This window comes from Phyllostomus hastatus, unplaced genomic scaffold (assembly GCF_019186645.2).
Source record: "Phyllostomus hastatus isolate PE091 unplaced genomic scaffold, TTU_PhHast_1.1 phas_scaffold_46, whole genome shotgun sequence".
NCBI lineage: Eukaryota > Metazoa > Chordata > Mammalia > Chiroptera > Phyllostomidae > Phyllostomus > Phyllostomus hastatus.
In genome coordinates, this window is record NW_025334032.1 from 38,998,989 (window position 1) to 39,017,169 (window position 18,181).

The 18,181-nt window shown below is 48.9% G+C and overlaps 1 protein-coding gene across 1 annotated transcript in view; it reads right to left on the reverse strand.

Annotated features, from left to right (window-relative positions):
* The window catches only part of WWC2 (WW and C2 domain containing 2), a 132,633-nt gene extending 128,895 nt beyond the window's left edge, over positions 1–3,738 (reverse strand). Inside the window, exon 1 of the mRNA XM_045821271.1 lies at positions 3,223–3,738. Coding sequence (XP_045677227.1) covers positions 3,223–3,353 — 131 coding nt within the window. The 5' untranslated portion in view covers positions 3,354–3,738. The remainder of the gene's footprint in view (positions 1–3,222) is intronic.
* Positions 3,739–18,181: the final 14,443 nt, after the last annotated feature.

Below are 18,181 nucleotides of genomic sequence, written 5' to 3' on the forward strand. Positions count from 1 at the left end.
GAGCGACAACTCTACAACTACCACAATTTGGCTGAACTCTAATTATGGGCCCCCAAACGCCCCTCTGAGGTAGGTGGTATTAGCTTTTTTAAAAAATATATTTCATTGATTATGCTATTGCCATTGTCCCATTTTCCCCCCTTCACTCCCCTCCACCCTGCACACCCCCTCCCACCCACATTCCCCCCCTTTAGTTCAAGTCCATGTGTCATACTTACAAGTTCTTTGGCTTCTACATTTCCTGTACTATTCCTACCCTCCTCCTGTCTATTTTCTACCTACCATCTATGCTACTTACTCTCTGTACCTTTTCCCCCTCTCCTCTATCTTCATCTTCGAGTTGAAACCGGGAGGTTTAGAGGGATTCGGGAACTCACCTACATTTACTCGATCAAGTGGCGGAACAGTAAAAGCTCTGATCACGTCCTAGAAGTTTGCATGATTTCATCTACTTCCAAAAGCTTGAAAGTGCCCTTAAAATGATATTTCAGTATTCTAAAATCACAACTTACTGAATGAAAGAATGATCCTATAGAATCCCCTGCTGTCTCCCCATTAAATCTGCACGATCATTTATACAATCAGAAATACCTCCCAAATTCTGGTAGACTGTCAAAAACACAAAATTCTTTTTCTTAACGTAAATGTGACTGGATAAATCATCATGATCTTTTTTTTTTTTTAATTCTCACCCAGGGACATTTTTTTCATTGCTTTTAGAGAGAGAGGAAGATTGATGGGTTGCCTCTCTTACACGCCATATGCACCCAGACTGGGATCGAACCTGCAACGTAGGTATGCGCCCTGACCAGGAGTTAAACCCACACTCCAGATGAAAGGATGGCACTCCAACCAACCGAGCCACACTGGCCGGGGCACGATCATTTTAACTAAATGGCTTTAAAAGTTCAAAAGTACTGCAGAGCCACAGCACATCAAGTCACTTTCCTTTCAGGGTCGGTAGTTTGATCCCGTAGGGAACGGGCTTACTTGCTGGCCTGGCCTGTGCAGTATCTCTCTTACCCTGTGTTCGGTAAGTGTGGAACAACATTGACCAGAGTTAATATTTACTCCAAATTTCCTCCCCCAACATCTCTTACACTATTTAGCAAGACTTGCAGACACTTCATTGTCCTAAAAGACAACACAAATATGCCAAAGTTAACCCTGATCTCAAGGAATATCTTTTTAAAACTTGACTACTGAGATCCAGAAATAACCAGTCAAACTTATAAATACTTAAAAGACCCAACGGCTTCAAGAAACCTAGAATAATAATAAATCATCTTAGTTAAACCTGTTTGCCACCATCAAATGAACGCTTGCGTGGTTTCCTGAAAACAGAGTTCAGAATAATTGTTAATCCATTAACAGTTTAAAATAAGAGACATGCTTAATTTAAGAAGTAGTAATATGGATAAGCAAAGCCATATAATTTCCCTTCACATTCTGTTCGCTTTACCCAGGCATTCCATTTTCTTAACAATCCCTGCTGGTAAACACCAATGAGATAATACAATCAAAGACGGAAACGGAAGTGGAAGAGGACATGAAACACCTAACTATTTCAAGAATTCATTGCAATGTCAATAACCTGAAACTCCAAGTATCAGAAAGCGGAAAGACTTTCCACACAACCGTGAAGGTCAAATAATTACACAGGTGCCTTAAAAGACACTGTTGGATGCCCACCATCATCCCTGACATTTACTGTCTGTGAAGTCGTTTTAAAGTGCAATAACTGGCTTGGAGCGTGAAGTTTATGCCAACAGCTATGTCTGGAGAGACTGTGAGGCTGTGATGCTTGTGTCAGAACTTTCCTCAGGCCGGCAACAGGCAGCCAAGCTGTGGCAAGAAGGAACTCCAGCACAGGTGTCTTTTCTCATTTCAGGAGGGAAACCTAAACCGATACCTTCATGGATAATTTAATAAGGGTTGTTCCATAAATTTATAATGTAATTTATGACTTTCTATAATTGCTCTTTAATAGCTTTCAAAAACAATATTCTTAGGCTAAAAGTAACTGGGAATAATAAAGTATGAAAATTACAGCTTCCAATTGAGAAAAGGGGAATGTTTCATTAAAAAAAAAAAATAGGACCCAGAAAGGTTATAAATCTCTAAGGCCACATTGCATAAGAAGCTGGAAAAAAGTTTCAGAAATGATAAAAGTCCAATTATTGAAGTTATCCTTAATAGTGTGTATATATATATATATTATTTAATGTTACAATTAGGAATAGCTTCTTAAGAGACAATATTTTCCTTCTCAGAGTAAAGAAAAGATGGGATAGAGGAGTAACACTTGCGAACGTCCAGCCGAACGGCAGCTCCTGAACTTCGCGAACAATGATTTTGTCACGCTCCCCTGCACTCCCAGCGGGAATAAAACGTGTGTGTTGATAACTACGAGAAATCGTGCTAAGCTCCAGTTGGAGTTCCTCAATAACCAAGGTTGAGTTCCAGTGTTCATTTCACCACCTCTTACTTCAAAAAAGAATCTGTCTTTTCAAGGTCTGGGAGTCAGTTCAAGTTTTCAGGTGAGGACTAACATTAGGCAGGAAACCCCAGGGTGAAAGCCAATTTACCCACCACCAGGGCCCACGGAGGAAGGGTGCCTGGGACCTGCCTCCGTGCCCAGGACCTCGGGGCCTGACCGGTGGCGCGCCCCATCAAGAGCCCCCAGTTCAGCCTGGGAGCAAAGGACGGCCAGAGATACGCCCCAGGAGGCCTGGGCGCCTGGCTCCCCACCTTGCACTTAGGCCTCCTCCCCGAGCCGGACCCCTCCCGCCAGGCCCAATGTGCCCTCCAATCTCAATTCAGTCAACTTTAGGCGACGGCGAGCTCCAAACAGGGCTCAGGTGGCCCCTGTGGGCCCGTTAACTGCACGTAAGAGTGCCAGCCCAAGGCGCCAATTCCACAGGTCCCCTGGGTCCGGGAGTGTCCAAAGGTCCTGGGGGCGTCGGGAAGTGGGTGGGCAAAGGGGCCTTGGAAGGGGTGGCTTCGACTGCACCCCTCCCAAGTGCCCGACCCGCTGACGCAGCCCAGCTCCGGCAGACCTTCCCGCGCCTCCTTCCTGGGACCCCTCCCTGCACCCCGGAGCCGGCGACGCCCCACGCCCCCCGCGCTGCGGGCGCAGCCGCTCGGCCAGGTCTCCCGGACAACAGCCACCGCCGCGCTTCCGAGGCGGGTCCCCGCGCCCCTAGCGGCCCGGCCGCCCACCTGTCCCGGGGGTCGATCCAGCTGGTCCTCCTGGTGTTGTGGTCGATGTAGAAGACCTTGCCGTCGTAGTCCCTGGCCTCCTCCCAGCCCCGGGGTAGCGGCAGCTGCCCACTCCCGGCCCTCCTAGGCATGATCGGCGGCCTCGCCGGCGAGCGGCGCCTCCATAGGGACCGGGCACAGGACGCGGCGGGAACGCGACTGTCCGGCCCGGCCGCTGCACCCGACGCGGGCGCTGGCCAGGGGCTGCCGGCCGCGGGGCGCGGCGGGGCCACGCGCAGGGGGCGCCTCGGCGATCAGTCCGGGAATCCGCCAGGAATCAGTCCACCATGTCTGCGTCGGAGCCTGAGATCGAACCCTCCTCCACCTCCTCGCGGCTGCCGCCGCTGCCTCCGCCTCTTCCTCCTCCTCCGCGTCCCCCTGTGGCCGCCGAGGGTCGCGGCGCCCAGGCTGCCGGAGCCGCCGCCGTCTGGGCTCGGATCCGGGAAGCTCGGCGGAGCTACGGCGGTGGCTGCTACGGGCCCCTTCATTTGCATGCGATTAGCATGCGATTAGCATGCGCCCCGCCCGGGCCCGCCCCCGCCAGGCTCATCTGCATGCACATTCCTCGCCGCCACATTCCAGGGCTTAACCCTGCCGCTCCCGGGGGCCGCTGCTCGAGCTGGGCAGCCGGGCCCAGCCGGGCGGGGGAGGGGAGCCGCGGGACCAGGTGGGAGGGAGAAGGCCTGGAATGCACCGCGCTCTCTCTCTTCCCCTAACCCCAAATATGTCCCTCCGGCCAAGGGTCTCGGGTTTTTAAACTTTCGGGACGGGAAAGACAGCTAAAGAGAAGCCTCCGAACCCTGCTCAGCCCCTTTCCGACTTCTAGGGAAAGCGCAGGACTTTCGAGAGGAAAGGGGTGGGGGAAGCTCGCTCTCTACGGAAGGAAAAGGCCCAGCAAACACCGAGGGCACAAAGGCTCCCCCAAGCCGCGCCCTGAGCCCCTTCGGACCCGAGGGCGGTCCCAGGCCGTGGCAAAGTGTGCAAAGCACTGAGAGCGGGTCGGTGGCGCGGCCGATCGGCGTCGGCCCCCCGGGCAGATTCTACAGGGCTCCTGGGCTCGGTGACCTCAGCCGGGAGGCCGCGGGCCTCGGAGCGGAAAGCGAGGGCGGGCCCCGCGGTCCAAGAGGGCCGCGACACGCCTGCCCCAGTGGCCCACGGGGAGAGCTCCAACCTGATCCTGAGAAGCGACTGGGCCCCACACCCCATCTCCCGTGGCCGTCGTTGAGGCCACCCGAGCTCCACGCGGGGCCGGGACTCTCCACCGCGAGGGCTGTCCGGCCACTGGGGCCCCCTCTGCAGCTGGCCCCCGCTGCAGGGATTTAGGACAGTTGGACGTGGACATGTCCGGTATCCAGTCCCTTCAGTCCAGCCCCCGCCCCGGGAAGTCCCCAGCTCCGGGAAGTCCCCCACCCGAGCCCCGCTAAGGCCAAGGAGATGTGGGCGACTCGCTGGAGCAAGCCCACGGGGCGCTCCCAGGCCCCGGAGACGGCTGGAATGGAGAGTAGGTCTTTTCTCGCGCCACAGGCTTTGATTTATTCAGCAGCTACTAAGTACTGGTCGCCACGGACTACTGAAAAGGTGGCCGGACGCCGGGCTCCGGCAGGACAGCACCAGGAGCAGCAGGCCTGGCCGGACCTGCGCACGGCATTCGCTGCCCCCCAACCCCTCGATCTGGGACGGAGCCCCCCAGTCCCCAAACTCCTCTCCAGGCCGTCCACACCGCCTTCGCTCACTGGTCTTCTTGGCATGAACTCGCTTCACCCTGCCAGGAAGTAAGAAATGACTGCCCACCCTGGGCAGGCTACCGTGCTGGGCGGGGGCTTTCAGAGGGTTTGGGGACAACGTCTCCCCTCCTGCAGTCACAGAGCCGCAGGTGGTCCAGCAAGTTGAGGTTGGCCACAGCGCGGCGTGGACTGACGCTAGGTCCCCAGACTTTCAGCGCATCGCTGGGCGGGTGATCCCGGAGAGGAAGCACCGAGGGCCAGGCTTGGAGCAGCTTCACGGTGGAACCGAGCCTCTGCCTTCTCTAGAGAGGGTCTAAAATCAATGAAAAATTTTTTAAGAAGGGGCTGCATTTGCCCTTGGAGCTGTCTCAGCCCCGCAGGAACTTGAAACCACCAGAAACTCTGGAGAGCTGGGAGCCCCTGGAAAGGGGCCAGCAGAGAGAGCAGGAAGTGGAGAGGAGGGTCACCCCAGACCCACTAGCTCACGTTATCTTTTTGGCCTGGCGCGTTTACCCGCGGTAAGCTATGCTTTGCCCTTAGGAAAGGGAAGCCCCTGCCTTCTGGGCCAGGGTTCTGGCCACTCCATTCATCAAGAAGTGATCACCCAAGGCAAGCTTCCCAGTGCCCTGGGAGATGGGACATCCTGGTAGCTAATCTTACGGTGAGACTTCTGAAAGCTGTGTGTGTGTGTGAGAGAGAGAGAGAGAGAGACAGAGAGAGAAGAACTGTCTATAATTAATCTCTCACACTATTGAAGGAATGTGGTTTATTTGGGACTCCTCTCAACTGGCCCACTTGCCTTGTCAAAATTTACATTATGGTATACCAGTAACACCATTCAGCAACTCAACCCAAACATTCTGGCTTATTCCTTGCTTCCAGGCTCCCCCACCCCCAACATTTAGAAAATACATGTCATACTAAAATGTCCACATACTACTATTTCAAAACAAAACAAAACATAACAAAACAAAAACAAAGTAACATACTTTGCTGTTGCCACAATCTAATTTGTTTCGCTGGGATGGATTACAACACAGTACTTCTAGGTGTAATTTCAAATGAATCCAAAATAGCACACGGGTGGTAAATGGCATTTGTTGTTCCATAAATCTTGAGACTTCAAAAAGGGGCACTAAAGAGGCAAACACAACTCTAAAGCAACTAAGGGACAAGCTCACCTCTCCTCTCCCTCTGGCTGGCCCAGGAAACATTTGGTCACACAAAAGCAGTTAAGATGACAGGAAGGAAAGTCACTGCTCTGCAGGCTTCTTTGTCTTGATCAAGTCTGAACTCTGCTGTTCTGAGTTCACACCATCTACATTCATCCCCTGAGGCAATTCCCAATGGGGAAGACAACAGAGTTTCATTTCACTTACAGGCATTCTGTAAAAATCCAATAAGCAGAGAAGGTATCCCTTTTGGGGTGCATTTAGATGTGATTTGGGCTTCAGTTGATCACTGGCACAGAACGATGTTGCAATCTGTTCTCCTGAATGCCAGGTGACCCCGTCTACGGAACCAGACACTAGCCGCTGAAAGCCTGTTTCCTGGCCTTCAGTGGACTGTGCTCCTGGCTTTGCATTTTCTCCACTAAACCTCTGTGGGAATGAGCCACCATTAACTGCCCCCCCACTCGTCATGTCCAAATCCTGGGTGGCAGGAAAATGAGTGACATCGAACATGGGAGGTGACAGTGAAAATTATTTCAAAAGGTAATTTAGTTATGTCTCTCCAAGTTTAAGACACATGTATATACTTTTAATCCAGCAATCCCGTTGCTCTGAGTTCACCTATGACTCTTAAGGTTTCTCTAGGTAGGCAAGGATGTTCACAGCATGTCTGATAATAACAAAACTGGAGAAACCACCAGCGTCCATCGGTAAGGGACTGATGAAATGAATTATGGTACGTCCATATTCAGCAGGCACTTAGAAAGCAATAGCTAAACATGTATGTGCTGGTAGGGAAGGATGTGCTGGATACATTAAGTGGAAAAAGCACTGTGCCAAAAGACACTTTCTCACTTCACTGGAGACAGGCTAATCATTCCACGTGGAGAACAGCACAGACCCCTACACAATTCCTGATGTCCAAGGAAGAATTCCCATGGTGAAATAAGGGAGTTGTTACAGTGAGGTGGACTGCCAGGGAGGTCCCATCGAAGAAGTGTCCGTGGAAGAAGGGACTAGTAGAGAAGAGGGGTAGGGTCAGAGACGAGCACGAATCCCTTTCCCACCAACACAGACGGGCGTGGTAGTGTGTGCTCGTAGAAAGACCGGGCTGTGCAGAGCTCGGAAAATGGATCTGGCATGAAAGAGTCCAAGACTGGCTGGAGCCATCTGTTTCGGAGGCTGGCTTATGATAGTGCAGGTATGAGACAGATAAAGGTCTGGATTAGGAAGAAGGTAAGACACGGGGTGACCGGGGTGGGGAGGGGAGGGAAAGGAACAATATGGCAAGAATTTGCTGCTGATTAGATTAAGAAGGGAGAGGTGAACAGCCCAGGAGGAGGACTCTGGCGTGAGTCCAAGATTCTAGGCGGTCAGGAGAGACTCAAATAGCTGAAATAAATGAGGAAGTCCAAAGGGGGATCTGATATGGGCTGTGCGCTTAGAAATTAGAGATACCCGGCAGAAAGTTAAAGGTCAGGATGCGGGCTCAGGCAAAAGGTCAGGGCTGCAAATATGTGACTCCATGTCACCCATCCGAGAGTCTGTAGAGCGCTAAGGAGTCAGGACTGAATCCTGGAAAGGGGAGCATCCGTGCAAGTCAAATAGAATTAAAAACGCATCTGTAATTCCATTTTTGGCCTTCAGTAACTCTTCAGTAATTTGATATGAGTTAGTTTATTTCTTTGTAAAATGTGGTCTCCATTTTCAGTGATGTGTGCAAGAATTAGTTACTTGTGTATAAACCATCTCTGAATGAACTATTTGTATAACCTTTACAGTTGAATCGAGTCACGTGCACGACAAGATGAACTGGTTTTCCGTATTTTAATACCTCCATCCCCTCAAGGAGATCAGGCAGTATATAAGCCGGAACTTCTACATAACAAGAAGGTTCCTTTTTTTTTTTTCTTTTTAAGCTTGAAGATTTTATTTAAGTCTGTCTTTGATATATTGAAACCTGAGCGTTTTGCTATTGTTTTCTGTCACTGGACATTGCTTTTATTTTCTGCACAAGGTCAACAAATAAAAAGAAGAGAGAGATGTTTCCTTTTTTTCTGAGTCAAACTAGTAACATTTTTGTTTCTGTTTCTCTTCTTCTGCAACCAAAATGGTTAATATAAATAACATCTGTACTTATTGTAAAGAGGTAACCCTAATCCACAAACCCTAACTTCTATTGCCTGGACAGTCCTCAGGAAGACAGGCATGTGATTTTTAAGAATTCCCAGTTCTGGGCCAAACCAGAAACCCGGATTACCATAACTACTTCCCTTCCGGTTAATTATTACACCAACACCTTAGGCGACAGCCATTCCAATTCAGTGATAAACAACATCTTGATTTTACTTGATTCGTTGCAGATAGGAGACCCACACGGAGCAAATTCTGTGGGTGCCCAGAAGGTGTGGAACATTTAAAACCGGCCTGATCAGTGAGGAGGAGCGGAAGCTCGGATGCCACACATGCGCACGCGCAAACCTCTCAGGGGGGCCAGGCGTCTGCTGCGTGAGATAGACGCTTCTGGTAATTACTCATGCACGTCCTTTCTTACGTAATGAAGTGACGTGACGTTCTCTTTTCCTTTCACCGTTTTTTAATTTGCGTGTTCCCCGTTCCAACTTCCAGTCTATGAAAAACTCACTCCTACCTTTGAAAACAGTTTTACGTCTTTTCTATCCTCTGGACTGCCCATTAAATTTTTTATGTCTACATATTATTTTTTCAGTCGATCGTTCTTTCCTGCTTCATTTTCTCTCTTCCCTTCAGCTCTCGTTTCCCTGACTCAGACTTAATGCTGTGAATTTGGCTTTACGAAATGTAACTCAACTGTCATCTCCTGAATTTCACTGATTTGGGGATATTCAGATGGAATGGAAGCGGGAAGGTCTGTGTATCAAAACATGCACAGAGATAACTATTTTGCCAATAAACATATGGAAAGATACTCAATGTCATTAGTAACCAGTGAAATGAAAACTAAACCTCAAGGAGATACTCATACAGCCACTATATTGGCAAGTTTTTTTTTAACGTTTCATAGTGCCCAGTGTTGGCAAGAACCTGGAGCAACAGGAATGCTCATCAGTGGTGGGTGCGAACACTCACGGGCGCAGCTGCAGTTGGCCTTGTTTAGGAAAATCGAGGATCTCCACACCCATGACCTAGTAGTGATTCCGCTCCTACGTGTATCTCTAGAGAAGCCCACACTTTCGTGCATCAGATCCGTGTACAGGAATTTTCAGTTTTAAAACAGCCTGGAAACTGCTCCGCTGGCGCCCGGTGCGGGTGTGTGGTGGGGGTGGCAGGTAGGCGGGGTGGGGAGGGGGGGCGGAGCTAGGAGCCCTGAAATGCACTGCGCATGCCAGTTTTTGTAGCTCTTGCCCTTTAGCTCACCTGGACTCTTTCTGCATGAGACACCCAAATCTCCTCTTCCAGGAGCCACCTAAGCCATCCAATCACAAAACAAAACAAGTTCTGGACTCACCCACTCAACACGCGGGCACTGACTGTGAACGGGGCCCTTCAGGCTGAGAGGTGAGTAAGAATAAGCCCCCCCCCACCCACCGCCAGACTGCAGTGCTGACGCTCAGTAGCTGTCTGTTCCCACGTATTGCACTGTTTTATGTTTTTAAACAGTTGTAATTTTGTTGGTGTAACACTACCCTTATCTTAATATTTTTTAAATAAGAAAGCTGAAGCATTTACTTCTTGGGACATACCCAAGAGAATTAGGCTTTAGTGTTTGTTTTGAAAAAAAAAAGTGAAAACTACAGAAAAAAATGAAAGAATAATAAAATGAAAACCTATGCAACTGTCTCCCAAATTCACCAGGGGATATTCACATTTTGGCACGTTGCTTTTTCTGTGTATAGATAGAGATTCAGGTGTTTTTACTCAACCACTTGAAAGTAAATTATGGACATTGTGACATCTGATGTGTGTAATTTACTGCACTACCTATCTCCTAAAAATAAGGACATTCTCTCATATAATCACAGTATTATTATCAAACCAAAGTTAATTTGATATAGTATTACCTACTCTACAGTCCATTCTCAAACTTCCTCCATTACCCCAAGACCTCCTCGATGGCTCTTTGCTATTTGTTTGCTTCGAACAAGATGCAGTCAAGGACAATATATTGTACTCAACTGTCCTGTCTCTTCAGTCCCCCTCAAGCTTGAACATCCCTCTGGTTTTTAACACATCTTTCATGACAATGACGTACAGTCAAGACAGCAGTTTTGCAAAACCCCCCACAATGTGGTTTTCAATGAGTTCCTCGTGATCAGATTCACATTGAGCTTCTTGGTGAGAAAACGCCGTGGTTAGGTGGCATCGTCTCATCAGGAGGCACGGGACGTCGTCACGTTTGTCCCATGGTCGGTGATGCCCCTCCATCGGATACCTTGGTTGAAGTGCTGTCTGGTACCTCCTGGAGGTATTCTGAGACCACGTGAACACCCTTCCCCCCAAACCAGTGGCTGTCACCCGCTGGCTTTGGCATTTATTGGAGATCCCCACTTCGTATGTCCATTAGTACACTGACAGTTCCAAGTGGTGGCTTTGTTTTGTTTTGTTTTACATTTATCAGCTCGTACATTTCTGTAAACAGCTTTACCTCTTTTTCCATTGTTATTGTTTTTTATCATTGAGGGATCATGAATCATTTTTGTTCAGTGTGTTATAAGCTGCTACTTCCACTTTTTTGTCGTGGTCAAGTCCACGTTACGTAAAGTGACTATTTCCCCAGTTTAAACGCACAGCTCAGGGGCATCGAGCTCATTCGCGTCGCTGTAGGGCGGTCTCCGCTGTGCAGCCCGGGAACTTGCATCTTCCCCCAAATGAACTCTGTACACAGGAGACACTGACTCTCCCTCCTCCCCTCCCCCCAGTTCCTGGCAACGCCCTCTTTTTTTTTTTTAATGCTCAGATTGTCTCGGATTTGGCCCACGGGAGCTCCCTCGGCCCGTTTCCTGCGTCCTCTGACCTGTGCCCCTCGTTCCTGGAGCCCTTCCTTGTTTCTGGCGCAGGAAGACACTCCGAGCTCCGACGCTGTCTCCCGCCCGGAGCTGAGCCAGCCGGTTCGCCAAGGACCCAGTCCTCCTGCTGGTGGCTCGTGGCGTTGAGAAAACATCGGAGCTTCCGGGCGAGCTGGCTGCCCCTGGAATGCCGGCTGGGCTGTCCGAGTGGACACGTTCACCGGACCCTCTGTCTATTGCAGCAAAGCCGAGAGTTCCCATGAATTCCCTCAATGTGAATCCAACATTCATTCCAGCTTTGTAACTCCCTTCTGGAACAGGGAGAAGCCTGACTCTCCTTATCCTTAACGAACTTACGCACTGAATCAGTCCCCTGGAGGTGAGCAACCTCCCAGGCCTGCTCCTGTGCCCTCTCCACCGAGGTGCTGTCTCCCCGCCCCGGCCTGCACCTTTCTTACTTTCGGCGGCTCTGCCCCTGGTGCCGGGCCCCACGGCTGTGCAGGACCCTCCCCACCCCACTCCAGCTCCACTCTGCACCTGTCCAGGGAGCCCTGCCCCTCGGTGACGGTCCTGCTGTCTGTTCAGATCTCACACCCTGGTCCAGAGTGGCCCCTACATGGGGACACTGTTTCCACCTTGCTTGTTGTGTTCTCCACCTGTGGGCACAACTTCTTGCCCGTCTTGGGCTCCAATGTCCCACACCAGGCTGCCCCTCTGTGTGGTCGACCTCCCCCTGCCACCACCCGACTAAGGCTAGGACCCTCCACGCTTGTCAGGGCAGCATTTCTTAAGCTTCCGTGAACACAAGGATTTGCTTGATGACCTTGTTAAAATGCAGGTTGCCAGGTCACAGGCCCAGAGATTCTGAATCAATCCGCTGAATCTCCACATCCGCAACAGGAGGCCCCGCCCTGGCTTTCTTCTGATGCAAGTGGTCTGGGTGACCACTGAAGAAGTACTGTTTTCATCTGGAGTCGCTGGATCACGGGACAAGCACGGTGAATGTTCTCACATGTGTTGTGAAGCGGTCTGCCCGGGAGGCTGTACCGATCTGCAGTCCCAGCAGCAATGCATAGCGACGCTCCGTCCCCAGCCTGACTCATCCGTGCTCCCAGTGTTCTTGCACGGGGCTGTGTGAGGGGTGCTTAGTGCGTGTGGGGTGGACCCTCCTCCCTGGGCCTCAGTCTCCTCGTGTAAAATCAGGACCTCGGATTAAGTCAGTGCTTCCACACTTGTCTGACGGCACGCATCGCTTGGAACACTTAAAAAACTCACATTGGCCGTCTCAGGTCCCTTGGACGAAACGCTCCAGGGGAAGGGAGAGGGAATCCCTGAGTTTACAATATTCCCGAGCTTCTCTGGAGTAAGTTCCACGTTACTCCTTTGATTGAGTTTTGTAAATATTGCCCTGGAAGACTCTGAATGTTCTCTCCTGTTCTGTAATATTTTGATTTTGCCTAACTACACAAGATCGTATTTGATTACGAACCAAGAGCCATGAACTTTAAGGAAAAAATGTGCAGGGTGTATACAAGCAACTCTGATGCTCAGAGGAGATATGTGTGAATGATGTATTCAGATTATATCTCTTACATCTTTGCTGAGGCTAAATGTTTTAGAAACTGCCACTGGAAACATGTAAAATATTCCTAAAATGTCAAGGTTGCATGCTGACACTTTGCATTGAGAATATTGACGTGATGGAATACTACATAATAAAAAGTTTAGACCCGAAGGAAGATCAGACTGCAAGGGAAAACATTTCAAGTTTCTCAGCAGAAAGGAAATAAGTCCAGGAGAACACAATAATAGTGATAAAAAGGGATTGAAAGTAGATGCTATGACAATGCGTCAAAGGAATGATGTGTAATTTGGAGAAGTGAGGGTTACTGGGTTTATACAGAGGGAAGCATTGATTCATACAGAGCAAATGTTAAACTGCTAAAGGTTTTCCACACCAAAATGATTTTTCTCAATGCTGTGTATTGATTTATGAGTCATGTTTACAAACACTCTTAAAATTCGAAGTCATTAGGTTCTTGTTGGCTAGTAGACACTTTGGTGAAATCCTGGTGTGGACTTCTCTCTCAAAGTTAACTATTGAGCACTTGCCGTGAGCCAGGTGCTGCTCTGATTGCTTTATGTGCTCCTTCGACCTCCTCCTCAGCCCTCCGGGGCACAGGCTGCTATGACTCCTTGTCGAGAGGGGAGGCAGTGCAGGCCCGGGCCGCAGAGCTCACTGACCCGAGGTCACGCAGCTCTTCGGTGACGAAGCCGGGACTCAGGCCCGAGGGGACTGCCTCCAGCGCCTGTGCTCCTGGCCATGTCACAGCAGAGGGGTGGCTACAGTGGAGCACGCTGGCTCTTTACTTTCTGTCTCCATTCAAAATCCAGTCATTGTTACTAACAAAGGTTTAGGTAGACCTAAGCCAGGATTCAGCTGTCAAAAACAAACAAAAAAAGTCACAAAGAAGCAAGAGGGGCGTCTAGAATGAACCTCGGTACCAGATGAGTGTTGGACACATCAGTATGAACTCCTGTTTAGTTTTAACAAAGGCAGGTAGACAGATAGATCATTAAAAATAGGGCTGTACCCATGAGTTTGCACACACACATGTATTTCTTAGCCTGTCTTCTCAGAAGGTCTAGAAATAATGACACCTCGGTAGCAAGGACTATATCCAGATCTTGGTTTCAAATACCATTTTCCCATGAAAGGAGGCTGAGACCCTTGGAGAAATGGCCAACTCTGGGGATAGAGCAGGGGACAGGCAAGATAAGACTGGAGCGCCTGGTAGTTCCAGGAAGTAAAGATGTGTTCAAAGAGCGAAGTGATGGGGAAATCCCAAAGGGACGCAGGAGCCAACTGTTACAACTGTGCTTTCTTGGGCTCTGTAATTGTCCATTTAGCGTCCAGGAATCACAGGACCGAAGCTGTTCGCATCCCCCTGTGATCCAGCTTCTGTGGGTGTGAAAATCATATTACAAACCCTCCAACCAATCCCAAATCCATAGCCAAGCCCTCTTCCTTTAGTTAATTCCCACACATCCCTGTGTGGGAATTAACTAAAGCCAATATTCCCCTGGCCCTACATCAACCCAGTGTCAGGTACCCGACAACCAGGCACAGCCCCCATGCCTCAGAGACCAAGCCAGCATTGTTGAAACTGGCCAGACCGAAGAAGCTGTTTCCCCCGCTCTGCATGGGCGTTCCCCCGGAAACAGTACAGGCTGTGGGCTCTGCCTTCCTCTCGCTCGCACATCCGCTGCCTGACCAAACTGTGCTCCCCCACGTGGCTCTGCACGGCGCGGTGTGACCCTGCTCTCAGGGACTGGAAGTAACAACTCCTTCTTTCAACGGCAGTCACCTGCGTAACTTAAAACCCTGCAGGTAACGTGTTCACATACTAACCTAAACTAGCCTACAATGGCCCAGGCTGGAGCAGTGTGAGTGACAACATAAACAATACGGTTTTGGATTATAAACCAAAACACAGGAGTCCAATAATAAGTCAATGATTGGATAAATAAATGAATGTGGAGAAGGAACAAGTCTTCCTTATGGAAGCATTCCAAGTAATTCATGTGGCTGCTTCTCCCTGCAGGAGATGGAGCCCAAGCACCCCCCCCCCCCCACCCAGTGTGCCCTGGAGTTAGTGACTCATTTTAGAACACTGGGGGAAACGGTGGAGAAATCCGGCACCACTAAGTGGTCAAGGTTAACATTACCAGTGATGTCACGTCGATAGGATGGGATGGGGTCATTGCCACAGAACCCCGCACTCCAGTCCAATCATGAGATAAATACCCGACAAACCCAGAGTGAGTGAGGGGCAGTCTACGAAACAGGCCACGAGAGACGAGGAAAGACTGGGATACTGTCACGGGTCTGGGTAGACCGAGGAGACGTGATGACTGAACGCTATCTGGTTGGATCCGGAAACGGAAAGAACACTGATGAAATAGAGTCAGGAATTCAGTGAACAGTGAGGTACCAATGTTAACTTTTTAGTTTGGCAAATGTGCTGTGATTTTCTAAGACTTTCGCGTTAAAGCAGCTTGGGGACAAGAATGGAAACCTACTGTACTACAACTTTTGTAGACGTCGAAAATTAGTACAAAGTCAAGATGACTAAAAGAAAATATTGTAGCGGGACAGGAAGTCAAGTGATGCGAGATCTGACTCTATGGAGATGCCTTGAAGTGAGCAAAAATAATCACTGCCATTTAGAGCACTGGCTGGGTCCACCCCCGGGGCAGGGGGCTGCACCATCTGCTCTCTTGAGATTTCTTCCAGATCTATGATTCCAACTTGATAGGAATTTGATTTAGTTCACGACATTGGCTATTAATGTAGGAACGCCGAGAAATGTCATTATTTTGAAATAGTGTACATTTTATATGTAACAATTTTATTATAGTATATAATGAAACTTCATCAAATAATACTTTTTGGTACAGAGAAGAAAAATTGTTATAATTTTTAAAAAGCACACAGACAAAATCTTTAAGTAGTACTAATTCTAAATAATCTTATTTGGTTTTCTAGTTTATGTGGACAGCCTTTCCCAAAATTCAGTGTTCACGAGTAGCCGTTTTATGCAAGTTACTGCAGTGCATCTGGGGAACTGGCAGTAGTCACAAGCTAAATTCTCAAAAATTATAATTCTAAAGAACAAATACACTCCATTACTTAAGATATAAAAGTGAGGTGCGTCTAAAGGTCTATTTAAATATGTAATGCAACACATCTGTGCACAATCCTTAGATAAAAGTTTTTGTTTGCTCTTAAAAGTTCAGTGTAGTGTAGAGGGGAAGTCAAGTTCAACTGTCGAGGCAGCCAAATACCAGATGAAACAGATGGACTCTGAACTGCCATAAAAGCCAGAAAGTTCTCCTGACTATTTTGGCTCTTACAATGTGATTGGCACGAAAAACTCATCCTTCTGCCATCGTGGTGGTAAGCTCCATAGCCTTGTGCTTTGCATTCTTTCATATTGACCCATAAAAGTTTATATGATGGATAATAGAATAATGATTTATGAAGCATTCACTTAAAAATAAATAGGGGAGATTGAGCACCATAAAACTAATTCGGGCCCAATGCCCAGAGAAATCGCATATTGAGATGGCCTTGACTTAAATATGTTCGCTAGAGCTATGCCATAGCGAAATTTCTTTTTTGGTGGATTGCTGTTGAGCTCCAGGAAGGCAGAGAAATGTGTCATAGGACCAGTAGTGATTTACCCTGAGGTGCAGAAATGTTGTCCGTAACACAATGATCTAGTACGTGAATATACACAGGCAAAATACACGTGTATTTGCAAACACCCAGTAAAGGTCACTGTCACCTGATCGCTGTCGGCTTCTGAACAATCCGGCTGGTCTTTGGCTTTTGAGTGAAACAGCTACAAAGTTCACTCCTATGTTTTGCTCTGGTTTCTCAATGCAAAAAAAAAAAAAGTGTGTTGACAAGGGACAACAGAAAGTATGTGGACAACAGGGGCTTTTCTGTTAGCGGAGAGTCCTCTTGGCCTCTTTTGAAAAAGCCAAGGTGAAAGTTGGAAGACTCTCCCCACAAAGGGGTGAAGCAACCTCCTTCCTATTGGCCAGGCACAGCTCTTGGCTCCTTTCCAGGGTTCCGGGGCTGTGAATGCCTTTGCGCGCCCAGCTTTGCTGGAAATCAGTAACCTCCCCCTCCTCCCCCTCACGGCGGAGTCTCTGCCAGCGTCCGGGCCCAGGCCCACGCAGGTGCAGGTGTAAAGAGCTGCCGGAAGACCTGAACGAAGAGACCAGATCTCAGAAGCAGTGACGCTGAGTCCCGCCACCCTGAGAGTGGAGGAGCTGCAGCCAGAGAGCTTACCTCTGGCTCCAGTCTCTGCTGAGTCTCTTGCCTGTTTGTTTTTTCCCTTTCAATGAACATAGAGATGGTAAGCAGATGCACAAACAGGAGGGGATACACGAGCGTGTTCCTTTCTCTCACTCTTTTCTTGACTGTATTTTTCTTTTCTTTTTTTTTTTTTTTTGGACGAATGTAGGCCCAGCAGCATTTCTTAGGGGCACTAGCAGAAACACAGTCACCCAGGGGAAAGTTTGGACTTCGGGGGTCAGAAGGGTCTTGGCTGGATTCCTGGCTGCACCGCATATTGGCTGGGTGACCCCAACAATCACTGGACTTTGAGCTCTTATTTTCTTATTTGTTACAGGCAAATAAAAGCACTTCTCTTGAGGAATTTCAGTCGGCATTTGTATACTGTCTAGAGGCGTCAAACATGGGGGGTCAGCGTGCAGAATTCGCTCACTTTCCCTTCTCCTTCTCCTCCCTCTACGGCTTCTCACGGTCCTGACTTGTTGCCATCTCTCTATGTGTATCTCCTTACCCCGACGGGTACTTTGCTTTATCTTGGAAAAAAAGTATATGTTTTTAAATATTTTGTCTCTACTGTATAAATTTGAAAACTCTAAGTTTCTAATTCAGGAATCTTATGACTTTAAACTTTTCAGTGTCTCTGACAATAAATGTTTAAAAGTTATAGTGGACTTTCTTTTTTCCTAACATCCGAACCTCTTCCTAAGCTTGGGGACAGCCTCCTGTAGGCAACTTGATGGAAGGCAGGGAGCGCCTCCTGCTGGAGAAGCCAGAAAGAGAATACGGGTGTCTGTCAACTTAGCTCAGCCAATCAGGTGTTTCCAATGTGGTACTGAACTGGGCTCAGCAATCAGGTGCTCCCAATGAGATATTAAATTGTCCTCAGCCAATCAAATGCTTCCAACCTGGTACTGAATTGGCCTCAGCCAATCAGACGCTTCCAATGGCATGTGACCATAAGATGAACGATTCAAAGAAATAAGGAGAGCAAAGGCAGCTGCAACACCTGTCCGCAGGTCCTGCGGTGCCAAGGGTCCCTTGTGCCTGCGATGGGCCCTGATCGCAGGACAGTTGCTTTCCACCCTCAGGCCATTTCGTCCAGGCTCCTGTGGCTCCTCGTGCCAGACTGCTCCTCTGGGAGCCTCTCAGGAGTGCGTCTGAGGCCCCCCT